Below are 15,718 nucleotides of genomic sequence, written 5' to 3' on the forward strand. Positions count from 1 at the left end.
CTGATAAGGTCTTTGAACCTGGGTACAATTTGAAAGAGAGGAAATTTAGGCTGGATATTAGAAAAAAGTTCCTTACTGTGAGGTTGGTGGGACACTGGAACAGGTTGCCCAGGGAGGTAGTAGAAGCCCCAACCCTGGCAGTGTTCAAAGCCAGGTTGGATGAAGCCTTGAGCAACCTGGTTTAGTGGGGAGGTGTCCCTGCCCATAGCAGAGGGGTTGGGCCTAAGTGATCTATAAGGCCTATTCCACCTGTAAGAATTCTGTGAACTGAGTTGCCACTGCATCCGTTTGGCCCTTGCCTGTCTGTACTCTGCCATGGCTCCTTTTCTTTCTCTGCTCTGGTTTGTACCCAGCAGTCCTCAGTTCCTGGCTGCTCCATCGTATTGGAAATGTTATGGATGGGAGGAAAATCATCAGCCCTTTTTGCACATGCTTTGGAACAGAGATGTGAACAGGAAGCTGAAAAGCCCTTCCTTTGTGGAACTCATTTTCCACCCTACTGTCCCAGAGGCAGTCATTGGGAGCCACTGAAATATCTCTTTGTGGCAAATGAGCTCCTGTGTTGATTTTAGGAACCTCTTTGGCTTTTGGTTAAGGTGTGGTGTTCAGAATACCTATTATCTGACCCAGTTTGTGCCAGTCATGGTACAAACCCTGAGGTGTTGGCAGAGATTTTGTCAATATGTCTCCCAAAAGGCTCACCTACCGGCACAGTGTTGTCCTTGTGTTTAAGATGTTTCAGTTTAGGGCTCTTAGTATCCAGTAGGACCAAGAAGATCTGGGAAGGTCTGGCATCCAGGCAAAGCTCACTCTACTAAACCTGAAGACAGTTCTGAAAAAGCAATTATGGAATCAAGTTCTTCCTGGCATGCAAAGACCCGAGTTGAATAGCAGTAGAGAGCCATGTGCAGTATAGTCTGTGTTTGTGGAAACACAGAATATGATAACTAAACTCGAATTCTCAGGAAGCAGCTGCATATTTTCCCAGGATAGACTGCTTTTTCAGCAGACAGTATGCAGTATCTGGACCTCAAACAGAATGTGAGAGTTTGACTTTCTAGAAATCAGTCTATCACATCTGTCTCCTCTGGGTTATGTTAAACCAGAAGTGCACAATGTACAAAGGAGCCTGAATTTCATGGTCTTAATTCTCAAGTATTCATTTGTGTATTTTATGATTAGAATTTCATTAATCTATAGCAAATATTTAAAATTAAAGTTATTAAATCGCTAATATATTTAATGGTCCAAAAATAATTAAAAAGAATATTCCTATATACATGGAAAGCTTTCCATCAAGAATAATCATGATTAAATGAGAAATTTTGTTAAAACTTACATGAGTTTTGCATTTGTTGTCAGAACATGTTAGAATATTTTGTGATTGTGGATGAAGTCAAGTCAACAGTAGCACCTACATCCTCCCATACTTTAATGTTCAGCTCATACTAGGCAGATCTGGTTTGCCCTGTAACTTTCTTAGCACCTTCAAGCTATCAGATCCTGTTTTCAGTCCCTTATAATTTTGTCAGACTTTGCTCATTGGGAAGCCTAGAAGAAAGAGAGGGCCTATGTAGTGACAGGACAGGTAGTGATGGCTTCAAACTTTTAGAGAATAGGTTTAGAATAGATATTAGAAAAATATTCTTTACTGTGAGGGTGCTGAGGCACTGGAACATGTTGCCCAGAGAAGCTGTGTCTGCCCCCTCCCTGGAAGTGTTCAAGGCCAGGTTGGATGGGGCTCTGAGCAGTCTGGTCTTGTGAAAGGTGTCCGTGCCCATGGCAGGGGGTTGGAAATCGATGGTCTTTAAGGTCCCTTTCACCCCAACCTATTCTACAAAATTATTGGCTGTTAGACACAGACAAAGCTTTTCTGGATCATTACTGCAAAATTAGTAGTCATCATTCTAGGAAGAGTGTTTGAAAAAATGCTTATATCAAAGTTATTTTCTTTATGCATCCTGAATAAGGAAATAATGATTTCAGTGGAAAATTTAGCCAGATGCCATCTTAAATGCCTATGGTTTGAGCAGATCAGATCTGCAAGGGTAGCTTTTTTGTAGCATTTATTTCTTCTTTATGTGTTCATAAAAATGATAGTTTTATTAGTCTCTGCTATTGCTGGAGTCAGACAGCACTTCAGTTACACTCAGATGTGTAAAAAATATTTTTATTTGTGTTATTGATGGTGGCAGCTATTTTCAACTATTTTGCTGAATGGGTAAAGAAAAGAAAAGAGAAAAATGTAAGATTTCCAAACAATGAAATATTAGCATACCTCTAGAAAGGAAGAAAGAACATGCAAAGAGCTGGATGTCATTTTAAAGTGATGTGCATAATAATAAGAAAGTTCTAATTTGATCTTTAGTAGGATTTATAACCCTATTACAAGTGAGTACAGTCAGCTGTTTTAAAGATCTATCAAGAGATGATCTAATTAAACTGGAGGAAAAGAAAATAAAGACTTGTCTCATGTCTAGCCTGATTTATTAATGGAAAAGCTAACAGATATTAATTGTTTCAGGAGTGATTCAGTTACAGGAAAGAAAACTAATGAGGGTGTTGCATGAAAGGGAGAATTCCAATAAAAAATAGAGGACAGGAAGAAACTTTCATCATGGTTCGTAAACTGCTGGTGCTGTAGCTTGCTTGGAAAACATTTCAATAACACACATGACTGACCTGTGGTTCTTCAAGGGCTTTTCTTTACATTCCTGGGAAGGATAAGTTCTCTGTAAGGTCAAATTGTGTGGACATGAATAGCCTACAGGCTACTAGGAGTAACTCAGAAACACAGTGGTGGCACAGTCAATCACACTGACTTCCATCTGCCCTTAGAGGATAGAAGATAAAGCTATTGTTACCTGCCTGGGTAGCCTAAAGCCATATCAGATTAAATCTTCAGTCTTTGAAAGACTATAGGATTCTTATACCATGCTGAATCACTAGGGCTTCTCCTCCATTTAAAGGTGAGGAATTACCTGATTTTGAAACTGTTTTATAATTGTGGTTATCTAGACAATGGCATAAAAAATGTAGAAGATAGTGCATTTGAACCAAAATATATTTCTGATCAGTGACACAATTGCACCATGCAAAATATGCAATAAATACAGACAAACCTGGGAGTGAAAACTGAAGATCAGAGCATTCATATTCAAAATATAAGATTGGAGAGCTCTGCTTACAGCTGCATTTTTAGAATTCATTGTATTACAGTGAAAACAAGAATTGAGATTCACTATGTCATTCAGTACAAACTGAAATTCCATTCACAGTCCACATCAGTTGTACCTATTTTTAAAGGCAGGGTAAACAGAGAGGTATGCTTTAAATATCATGTATTTATAAATGTTCTCTTACTTTATTTTTCCCTGCTTTCCCTTCCCTAGCACATTCCTGGGCAAGACTGGCTATTCAGTATGTTGCACAGAAATATGCCATTAGCCAGAACTTTTATTGTTGCCATCTTTGACAGGTGTCAACTCAGCTGCGAGATCAGACTCAGAAATTCTGGCATGCTGCTTTATTTCTGAATGAGCCTGCATTTAAAAAACTCACTGTCATAAAGAGTTCTTTGGATTCTGATCCTTCATTTTACCTATCAGAGATTTTTTTTGAGACCACAAGGTCCCTGAGATGTCCAAAAATATGTTTGTCAGTTGTATTTACTTTATTATAATTTAGCATGTCAGTCATGCTAATTGACTTAAAATGTGTAACTAAACATCTACCTATTTTCATACACACTTTTGCTATGATCTGCATGTACCTGCAAACTGTGTGCAACTCTCTCTCGTCCATTTGAGGGAATTATTCATTTCATATATAGGAATCCTGTAAAGTGGTAGCCTGTTTACAAAAGACCCTTGGATAATCCTTCCTCCTCTTGAGGTAAGATTTTCATCCTCTCATATATCTGACAGCCCATTTACATCCAGGTTGTTAGGTTTCATAAACATCAGTGAAACTAAAAAGTCAAAACCCAGGTAGAATATACAAACATTTTCCCTCCCACTGTTTTTACATCTAAGGTAAATGCCTATGTGATTATTAATTTGCATTTATTGTCCACTAAAACAAGGAGAAGTTATCACGTGATGAATTCTATTAAATTTCAGAGTGCTAACATGCATATTTTCTTGTTACTAAGACTTCAGTGTGTTTTTGCATAAATTTGACTTCATATCCTATTGCAACGTATCCTTATTTTCCTGTAAAAATACTTAACATCTTTTCTAACATACTTGTTAGGCATTCCATCTTGATGCTCGAAATACTCTTGCTCCACAGTTCTTGAATGCTCTCCTGGTGGACATCGGATCCTGCAGAACCCTTACAGGAGTGTTGATTTTGATTCATCTCACCTCCAGCAGTCAGCTATTCAGGATTTGATCTGTGACCATTCCCTAACACCAGGATGGTATCGCTTTATGATTTTTGATAAGCCTGCAGAGATGCCAACCAAGTGTGTTGAGGTATTGTTACGAATCGTTTGATTCTGAGAAATACGTATTTTTGCTGAAGAATTCTTCAGTAGAATAGGTATATAAAAGAAGAATATGGTTATGGAGACTATTGTGGAGGAATGCAAAGTAACTGTTCTCTCTAAATACTTAAAATGTGTTAACTGGAAAATAAAGTCTTAAGCATTGAAAATTTTGGGTTGAATGGGCAATAGCAGATGATGATAAATTACATCCCTTTTAGAGCACTCAAAAACTAATTTGCAGTCAGTGCTAAAGGAGATTTTCGCAGTGGTGGCATAGCAGGGATTTCATGTTGTAAAGCTGCAGCTGTGTGATGGTCAGTCTGTTAGGAAGGCCATGTGAAAGCAGTATAAAGACTTGCAGCTACATGAGTCTAATAATTGTGGAGCTTTTAAAGTGATCATGTCAGAGAGAAGAGATTACTCCTAAAATGTCTTGAACCAACAGAGCTAACTGAAGATTAGTTGCCTTCTCATCCGCAAGTCCCCAAAGGCTCAAGTATTGCTTGAAATATTTAATGCTTTAGATGTGTAATTATTTATCTTGGAACATACAAGAGTCTCTGCTATATTCCAAGGAGATATGTCTTTGTAGTTTCCTATTTTAAAGCATTTTCTTGTTTAAAAAAACCTTCAAATGTGAATAGAATATTTTGCCCTTGATTTTTCTACTGAATGGAAATTTCCTGGTCACAGTCTCTTAAAATATAAAAAAAATCATTTCAATGAAGCACTTCTAAAGGAATACAAAATGGTTAAAACATACTAATGAAATTAAATTGAGTTTATAGCAGACCCTCTTATTTTTATTTATTTATTTATTTATTAAATCTTTACAGTTGTAGGAAGCCACTGAAGTACATTTAATTTGCAGCTGATTTAAGGACTCAGAGGACTCCGTTGCAGAGGCCACTTGTTCTCCAGGTTTTATACTGAAAAAAAAATTAGCAAAAAGTATGATTGCTGAAGAAATTTCAGATTAAATGCAAACAATTTAATTAACTAGTTGTATTTTCTCAAAAATGGATTCTTTTATGCGTAGAACCAGCATGATAATCCAGGCAAAAAAACAATGTGTTTTTCAGAAAAATAAGTTAGACTATCAAAATACCCACCCAACTCATCCAGGTAAGTTTTAGAAATCTCACGAGAGTTTTCAGTGCTTACTAAATACTGGTAAAAATAGGCTGCTATCCTAACACAGAGGCACTCAGATGATTACAGTTGGAAAGAGATTGATTCAAAGCTTATTCAGCAAATTAAATTTATGCATTGACATCTGCTTCTTTGCATGTGTTGTCAAAAACAAGAGATTTATTTTGAAATCTCAAAGTCAAAGCATTAAAACCAAACTAAAATGGATGTCTTGTTTAGGAAGTTTCCTCTCTTTTTTTTTCTTTTAGGAAAACTTTTATTATTGCTGTATTAAATCTTTGTCAAAGATTCAGGCTGTTAAGCAATCCATCCCATTTCTGCCTACTTCTTATTAATTCTGCCTGTCTGATGGATTGATGGTGGGCTCAGATATTCTAGATTAAGAAAGAAAAGCACATTTTTGAGACAAGTAATTGCTCAGTGAGTCTGCAGTGGGCTTTAGACCAAGAGGTCTAAGGACTAGATGATCTGAAGCCTTGTTGCACTATCAAGTCAAAGCAAGGAATACCTGAAGTTATGTATGAAGTAGAAGAGATTTCTCAAAATACTGCAATTTCAGATTTATAGTTTTAATGTGAATGTTATCCAAATGCTGCCTTTAACACACTGTGTCCTAGGTATTTCTCTTCAATTTGCTTTCAGCAGCATGTGAAAGACAGGAGTTGATCTTTCACTTATTCTGGCAACCCATGAACTAGATTCCTTCTTTGTCTCCTTGGAATTCATTTTTCCATATTCCACTGGTAAACTCTGGTGTCTGTTGAATCAAACTTATGCTTTGGTTACCATGGTTGGTTCTACTTTTAAGTTGTGGCCTTCAGGACAGCTTCTCTGACCTGAAGACCGGACATAACCACAGTGGTGAGGTGTGAGGGAGAGTATTCTACTGCAAGCTTCTTACACCAAGAAAAAAAGCACTGAACAAGGGTTTTGTTTGCAAAAGAAGGAGCAAAATCACCTGCTAAAATCACCTGTTAAATTAGCATCTGAACCACAGACAGCAAAGCCCACTGCTTTGTAAACAGCAAAGGATTTAGGGTTGCTACAAAGTCACCGTGGTTATTATGGGGGTGCTACAATCATTATTTCTGCAGGTGGGAAACTGAAAGACAAATAGGGTTTATCAGCCGTCTTGCATTTTTGTCTTGGTCTGCATGTCAGTAACCTTGCATCAGCTGGCCGCATCTCTTAGGAGAAATCCAGGTCAGATTTAACGCCTTTAGTTGATGTTCAGTGTATGTATGTTTCACTCTGTATTTGCTGTGCTCTGACACACAGTCAGTTACTGTAGGGTAATGGGTGCAGAGTAGCTCACTAAGCCACAACACAACTGTGAGGTTTTTTGGGCAAAACACTCAGGTGTGGCTCCTGGTTAAGTTCTTCAGGCACTAAATTATAGCCTGTCTTTAGAAACACAAATACACTAGACTCAGTGAAGGACTTAAGCCTTGTTTATGTGCATTTGTGTTCAACCTGGAGGAGGAAAGTCAGCAAGTTCTCTGTTATACTGTCTAAACTTTGCTAAAAAATCATCAAGGAAATTAATTACATATGTACCTCTCATTAAAGCACAGCAGCAGTTGGATGTAGCATTAACCATTTTCTGATGTTTTTCTCTGGTGCTGAAGATGAATCACTGTGGAACTCAAGCCCCTGTCTGGTTGTCTCTGAGAGAGTCAGAATCCATGCCTCGACCTGGTGAGATCAAACAGTTAACAGCTTGTGCTACATGGCAGTTTTTCTTCAGCACTTCAAAGAACTGCTGCCTTTTCCGAATCCCTGTCAGTGTGAGGAACTGTGGAGATTTCTTTGTTTACTTACTGCAGCCCACCCAAGGATGCATGGGGTATTGTGCAGAAGGTGAGAAAATGCATGCTCTAACTCGCTTAAGTGTGTGTGTTGATAAGCAAGTGTGTTCTGATCTTTGGCTGAGTGGAAATGCCAGGAAATAGTTATGCTAATATTTCTTGCAATCCTTACATTTAAGGTTGATACAATAGAAGAATGATTTGTGACATGGTAATGTAGGTTCACTTCACCCCTTTTTAATTTGTATGTAGTACTCAACTATTGCTTAAAGCCCAGAAACTTAAGAATTGAAATTTTCTGTATATTGAGGTGGAGTTATAAGACACATCTAGAAGTCAAAAATTCAGAGTACCTGCAGTGGCACTCATACTCTCCAAATACTCATTACTGAAAGTGCATAGAATTATGTATCAGAGTAATCAGTTATTATGTAATAAGTATTTTGTCTGAGGAGTTGATCAAACTGTGTTTATGTCAATTATTGTTTAGTGTTGTTAGGAATATTTTTGTTACTGTGACTTTTAACATCTTTCTGGAGAGTATACATGTTGTTGCTAGAAGAAAATTCGACACAAATGCTGTATTGATACACACTGTATTAGTACTATGAGAAAGAATAAAGTGGAGACCTTTTGCAATGTCTCACGTTGTGTTGGACCCTTATGCTACAAAAGTGTGTTGGCGTTCACAGCTCAAAACTTTAGTATTTCATTATTCATGACAGATTTTTCAGATGACTTAAATAAGGCATGGTTGAATCCTTTCAGTTATAAATACTGTGAAATAGTGGCAAATTAATGTAGCAGGAAATTCTTATTAGCTCTTACAACACACCGTTGTGAAAATAGTAGCAATGTTTTTATGCATCATATACTGTATTGCTCTGAGTCATATTCTCTGTTATTGACTGCTTTCAAAAGCTTAATGGCAAATCTATCTGTGGGTTTTTTGGTGCTTTATTGGCCCATAATTATGACATTAGGTCCAATTGTTAAGGCTTTCTCCAAGGGTTCAGCATGTGACTGGAGTAATGAACAACTCTGGGACAATAGGACTTCCATTTACCTTGGATTATGGCTCATGAAGAGGAAAGAGGATATAAAACCTAGGCTGTGAGCTAGCAAATTTTTACTGCCTGAAAACAAAGCAGGCAAAAAACCATACCTCTGCTGAGTGCTGTAAATCTGAAACACATTTTGAGTTTAAAAGTCCTCATTTAAGGTGATGTTTTCATGTGAAGTGCATTGTACTGCTGTGTGGCTTTTTGTATCTAGGTTACCATGTGTACTGCGTTTTCTCTTTAATGCTTGATACCTTTAAACACTTGGTGCAAATTTTCAGCCTCTCCTCTACATGCTAAGGAATTCAAAAGTTGTATCACTGAAGTGTTGAACAGCAAACTCTGCTCTTCATTCATTTTGGTGAATGGGATTTTCAGTGTTGCTGCTGCCTTTCTGATTTAGGTTGAGTGAAGTGACTAACCTCTTTCTACTCCTGTTACAAATGCACTGGTATTTTCATATTTAGTCAAAGTTCTACTTATTCTTTTATATCTTTTGAAGTACCAAGCAAAGTGCACAAACACTTTTTCTTGGACCCCTGTAGAAAAGATGATTTTTTTTCAAAGCAGGTCTGCACTGAATTTGGCTCTTCGGAGTTATGGTTAATGAATAGATGGTCAGATGTGGACTTGGGGAAACAAAGTATGTATTCAAAAGAATAGTTTAATTCCTTACAACATCCTAATGGCATCTATAAGTATTGTCTGAGTACACCTGCTGTAAAAGATGTACAGGTGGTAGAATGTTCTGTACCCTTCATCCTAGATGATTTCCAGCACAGGGCTTTGTACTGACTGCTGCCAAAGTTGTATATGGATCAGATTACAAGGTTGCTTCTGTTCTGCTAATTTGCACTTCAATTAGTGTTTTGTGATAATTGGTGTATTTTTAACATAGGGCAATAATTTAAGAGCACTGATGTACATACTCTGTATGTGTGTGAATATAAAATATAAGAACAATTTATAGTTGTTTTAGATGCAAAGCCACAGACCTGTGATCCTGAGGGAATGGAAATTCAAGGCCTCTGTAGCAGTGAGTATTGTGTTTCATTTTTCAAGATTTTCTGTGCATCTGTGACCCAATAATGTCAACATTTAGTCATATTCTGTCTTGAATAAAAACATGTTTATGCTATCAACAGTATTGCTTGGTTTGCTGCAAAATGAGCAGTCTGGAGGTAATTTCAAAGCTTGGTTTACAATAATACTTTCTCAGAATAATATTCTGACTAGGTACCAAAAATGTTAAAAAGTAACTGTAATAATGCTGATTTACAGATTACTTTTATTCTTTGGGATTAAAATATAAAAGGAATCTGCAAACCATACTGTTGCTTGTAAACAGTTCCTTTCTAAATAGCCCTGTTCTTTTCCTTTTTTCCTTTCCCCCCCACTTTCTTCATAAGTAGTGAAATTATTCTTCTGTAAGGCAAATTCCTTTGCATGTTGCTCTCTCCTGTCTGGTAAAATAATTTAATGTATTTTATTCCCTTGTTTATGCTTTTGGTTTGGTTTCTTTGGATTGTTTTTCCCCCCACTTCAGCATCACACTGCTGTTTGTCTAGGTAACCTGGCTCCTACATCATTTCCATCTGTGTCACCACCACTACCATCCACTCCTGAAGTTGTAGCAGAGATGATCAAAGGCAGCATTTACCTGAGGTGTACCTTTGGCATTCCTTTTGCAAACAGCTCAGTTGGATTCATTGTAACTTGGTCAAGACTTTCTCCTGAAGGTATCAAAGAAGAACTTACACATGAAACAGCAGTTCATACCTTCTCACTTCTGGAACTAGATGGGATAAACGTCAGACTTGGAGACAGAGTATGTTAAAACATAATTATAATTTCTTTTATTTTTGGAAAGATAGCTCAGTAGACACTAACAGTGTTAGAGAGAGGTCCAGCACCTTGCTGTATAATTTTTATTGGCAGAAGCCCAATGCTTCTACTTGGCATTTACACCTACAGTGCCCATATGAATGTGTAAATACCACAGAATATATCAGTAATTACCACCGCCTTTAAGGTTTTAAGGCTTTCTGTCTCAAGATAGTGTAGTGTGCATCCAGGGGGTAAATCTTTATTCAAGTTGCATCTTCTTCACTTTCCACTGTGATTTCTCTTCGATACTGTAAATTAAGAGGATTTTTGAATGCAATTGTATCGAAGTGGGAGCCTGTAAGAGCCAAAGGTTGTGAGAAGCTGTGTTCTTGATTCATTAGATAGATTTTTTTTCTCTGAATCAATAATGAGCTGCTGCTTGATGACTTTGTCTCTCGGATTGGATTTTTATTGTCTCTAGAATTGGATGGTTTAATCTCTGCCATCAAAAGCAGTGTGAGTACCTACATTACCTGCCATGGTAGCAGAATCAAGACCTAGGCTCTCATGGTAATTTTGAGAAGCTTAAGGATAGGAAAAATCAGTGAACCTTTTACCTGTATATACCAAAATGTAGGTTCATTTTTCCTGGCCAAAGTAAAAAAAAACCCAAAAACCCTGTAGCTGGTGTGCATGTCTGTCTTCAAGCTGAAGCCAGGCTGCCTGGATGGTTTATGGACAACAATATCAGTTGCTAATCCTCAAAAAATCCTGTGTAGACTTTGTGATAGTTGCCTGACAGTGTTGGGTCAATGACGGTCAAAAGGTGTATTCATAAACTACCTGCTGCTTCTATGAACCTTTGATTTTTTCAGGATCTGAAATAATGCATGTGTGGTCAACACATCTCAAAATTGATCAGCAAAATAAAAATAAAATAAAACTCCAAACACAAAACCAAAGCCAAACCACAGTGTCAAGTAGCATGGAACTGGTTCAGTGGAGGGAAATCACAGTGAATTCATCATCTTGAAAAAGATTATCTAGGCCTGTAACACCAGGAAAAGCATAAACTGGGGCATTAAACAAAATGAAAAGGCAAAAAATATGAAACATACAAAAAGAAGTAAGTAACATGCAAAAAAGTATAGAATGCATTTTCACAGCATGTCTTGAGTTGCAGAAATGCTCCAGAAAAGATTTTTTAAATGTGCAGAGACTTAGGTACTTGCTAAACATGATGATTTGTTCAACTGTTAGTTCAAGAAGTCTCTGCACCACTGGTAGAGAATGCTAGGAAAAGGTCTTAGGATTCTCAATCTGTTTCTGGGTTTTTTTTAAAGCTGTACTCACCAATTACCACTGGCAACTGGTAACTTCTGGTGCAACCAGAAGACTGGCCATGACGAATCCATTGAGCTGACCCATGGTGACTGGGTTTTGTCTTCATGTGACCACTTCATACCAAGAATGTATTCTATTATGCTTGTTTTGCCCTTCAGGTCTACTGTAGCAGTTCTGCTTTTTTCATGGAGAAGCCAGATGTACAAAGCTCTTCGGTTGAGAGCAAGGAATTTTTTGCTGGCATTAAGGTAATTCTGAAAAAACATAGTGTTTTACTTTATCATAGTAGGAATCTTTGAGTATTGCTACAGCAGTCAGTCCTCAGACTGGAAGGCACTTAAAATGTACTAATTGTGAATGAATAGGCTGAGGTGAACTTATATTTGTCAAAATGCAGAAGAGTCACAATTGTTTCTCTGGTTCCCATGTACTCAAGGTGCAGGAAGGCTGAATTGGCACCTTGCACTTACAGTGCAAGCCTTGGTTTGCAGCAGCTAGAGTCAACTCTGACATTTTGTAAATGTGGAAGGCCACAGCTCAGACCTGAGCTCAGGCACACTTGTGCATTACATGTAACTGCTGTTGCCATTTCTGACATGATGTTGGCTCAGGCCAACAGGCTCTCCCAGCACATGACTGACAGGACAGCCTAGTCTTCCTCTTCCCAGCTGGCCGTCGGGGTAAGGGAAGGTGAGGCCAACCTGGTCAGGGCTTAAAGAGGGAAGCTGGGAAATGAGCTGTGCCATATTGCTTGCTCAGAGCCCAAGCATCAAACTTGTTTTAGTTTCTACTGTGGATATAGCTATAGGGACCCATTTGCTGGCCAGGAATGGGACCCCAGTGCTGGAAAGACATACTGCATGTCATTGCATGTTGAGTATAGTCCTGTTGACTTAAGGATTTGCCATTCATAAAGCTAAACCTGAGCTTATGTTTCTGTGGGATCGGGGCCCAGAGTTTTCAGTGCAGGTCTGCAGTGTAGACTGCAAAGTGTCAAGGTATTATTTTTCTTTCCCTGCAAGGCTGCATTCAGGATTTCACCCAGTGTACCAAACATGGCTGTAGGCCTCTGTTACTGATCTCTTAATTGCATGTTTGATTATACATCTTTAGCATCTTGAGCAAGCTGTGTTATAAACTTAGGGAGAGGAATCCCAGGTTAAATATGATGCTTCCAAATTCTTTTGGGAATTGCTTGTAGGTAGCTTCCCCCTCCCTTGCCCCCCAAGACAGTACACCAAACTGTTTGTATCTTAGCTTCCAGGAGTTACCCAGAGAATAAATTTTTATGGTGTTAATGTGGTTTGCTAATTCCATACCTTTCTAACTAGCCTTTACTCTTGCCTTTTCCTTATTCTTGCCCCTTTTCCCACCTCTTCGAGACTCTGGCTGCTGTATCCACCCACATGTTCTCCCCAATATCCTCCTGCTCCTCAGCCTATCTAAATAAGCACTTCTAGCTGGCTAGTAAGCAGTGCAGTAGTGTACTCACAGAGGTTGCATTTTAAATTCAGTTTGTTTTGTGCTAGATGCATCCAGAAACATATGATATATCAGAAGATGGGAAGGAATACAGACTGATAATAGAAAGCAGCATTCCTATTCCTTGTCCTGAGTTTAGTCGGCTTGAAAGTGACTGCAAAATCTCACTAACATTAAATAGTGTTGATGAGGGTAAGTGTTACCCTGATTTTGTTGCATTTTGAATGTTATATACATTTTTTCTAAATATTCTTGCTGGCATTCTTCTTTGGAGAAGCTGTTACACTGTAAAAGACTTTCTAAAATGTTCAAGTATTCACAGGCTGTACATGATGCTGCTGAAAGTATGGAAGAACGTGTCCATAATCCATTGCTTGTTGAAGTTAGCATGTTTATTTGGCAGCTATTGGTATGGGAACCATATTCTTTAACTTGAATGGACAGGATACTGTAATACTTGCAAAAGTTATAATTCAGTGAATTAGTTTACCTGTTGTGTTGCACATATTATATACGCAGTTGCGAAGTTCTAATTTTTTACTGTTATTGGCATTTTCTCTAGTACTTCCTCAAGAACAAGTCGCATGAGCCAGGAGGAGCCTTGCCTATGCAGAGGACAATTTTTTTTGTCACATTAGCAAGCTTATGTTTTCCATTTGTCTATCAAACTGGGAAATGCAAAAACATTTTCTTGGGAGTGTGTACGAAGGTGTAAAGAGGAGATTTTGCATGACCAAACCCAAGAAAAATGCATTTTAATTTATGAAAGTGTGTATATTTAAGTTGGTATCTATAATAACAGTACTGTACAAAATGGGACTTATTTAGAGAAAAAACTCACTAATGCTGTATTTCCTTTAAAACAGGTAAAGAGCAGTTAGGTTTAAACTTGGCTCTTTCTTCTTGTCATGTGGATCTTCTCCAGAAACCCTGCAGTAATGGAATCTGTAGTCGAGCTGTAATTTATTTCACTGCTGTGACAGACTTCATGCAGGATGGAGACAGAATTACCAGCATTACAGCCAAACCTATATCCAGTGAGAATTTTCTGTGGAATGGCTATGTTCCAGAAAGCACACAGGTTGAAAATCTTCATGTTAAACACTGTAAATGGCTCAGAAGTGTGGCTGATGTTAATGAAGCTTTTGTTTCACTTGTGACTTCCTGACTCACATTAAGATTTCTAAGTGGTCAACTTTACATGTTTTATTTTCATTGAAATTCTGTGTTTTCATTTGAATTCAGTTACTTTTTTTTTAGACACTTTTGTATTGATGTAACTACTCAGATTGATTAAAAGTATCATATAATATATTTGTTAGAATGTAAACTAGGATCATGAGATAAATAATGTACCTGGGTATGTTTATTTCCTAATCTGACATAGCTTACTATGTGCTTCTTGGTTTTGAAGGTTACAGTTAAGGATCTACCCACTGCCTATTGCTACTCATTTACTGACCCTCATATAATTACATTTGATGGAAGGTAATTATTGAATTGCTGCTCTTAGTTTTGTGTGTGCTGGGATTTTGTGTGTGTGGTTTCGAGGTATGTGTGGTTTTGGGGTGTGTGTGTTTTATTTATTTAAGTATTTGTATATTTATTTTAAATCTGTCCTGGTGATACAAGTCAGTTGTAATTTTCCTCAACTGCACTCTATTTTACATTCTTACCTGGACAGTAAGGATAAATGTGCTTTAGTTAGTAAACCTGCCAGTCATGATGAGGTTTGTACTATATCTGTTTCGAAATGCAAGTTTTGGGATTGTGGCAAAAGGGTGAAGGAATGGTCTGTTTTACGTTCTAGAGGAGCATGTCAAGAGGGGAGTGGTTGTTGTGCAGTCTGTTGACTATGAAAGATAAAAATGTTCATATATTAAATATGAACCATGGCAAAATGATTGATTAGGCAAAACTTTTAATGCAAAGGCATTTCTGATCAACAGCATAGTTTCTCTATTTCTGTGTGTCAGTATCTGAATCCTTGTCAGGATCAAATTCCTAGAAGCTATCTGCTGTCTGTGTAGCATTTTGCAGAGCTCATTAATGACATTGAAAGCAATTTAGTCACTGCTGTCACTTGCACATCACTCACACTTTCTGAAGTGAAAACAGCTTCCTTGGCCAGAGCTGTCATGTTTTTGGTATTTAAATTTATATTATTTGATCTTTCAAATTGTTTCTAATTCATCAAAGATATCTCCTTGCCTGGGACTTTTGTGTTCTATGTTCAGAAGAAGCACACTTCTTCAAGTGGCACAGTGAGAGGAAGAGGTTATGTTGCCTCCAAATGAGGATGTTCTGTCCACAACCCCACTTTTCTTGTGAACTTGATAAAGGAAGGGAAAACAAAAGTTGTAACTGCTCCTCTGATAGCAGTGTGACTAGTAATAATAATAATAAAGTCAGTGGGGCTATCCTGATCTTGCAGTTTCTCCTTCAGCAGCAGTTATAGGGATGTCTTCAAGGGACATTTTAACCATGGATGCATTGTGGTCAAGCTTTCTTATGAAGCAATGATTTGCTGTGATGTGGTCTATCTGGAAGCA

The 15,718-nt window shown here is 37.8% G+C and overlaps 1 protein-coding gene across 1 annotated transcript in view; it reads left to right on the forward strand.

The window, feature by feature from the left end:
- Positions 1–4,293: 4,293 nt before the first annotated feature.
- VWDE (von Willebrand factor D and EGF domains) overlaps positions 4,294–15,718 on the forward strand; it is a gene marked incomplete at both ends in the record, with an annotated part of 19,642 nt that continues 8,217 nt past the window's right edge. The window contains 7 exon segments of the mRNA XM_009071074.1: positions 4,294–4,478; positions 7,273–7,504; positions 10,082–10,341; positions 11,843–11,932; positions 13,214–13,358; positions 14,033–14,247; positions 14,581–14,654. Of these exon segments, the coding sequence (XP_009069322.1) occupies positions 4,294–4,478; positions 7,273–7,504; positions 10,082–10,341; positions 11,843–11,932; positions 13,214–13,358; positions 14,033–14,247; positions 14,581–14,654 (1,201 nt within the window).

The sequence above is a fragment of the Acanthisitta chloris genome, unplaced genomic scaffold (genome assembly GCF_000695815.1).
Source record: "Acanthisitta chloris isolate BGI_N310 unplaced genomic scaffold, ASM69581v1 scaffold27253, whole genome shotgun sequence".
Lineage (NCBI taxonomy): Eukaryota > Metazoa > Chordata > Aves > Passeriformes > Acanthisittidae > Acanthisitta > Acanthisitta chloris.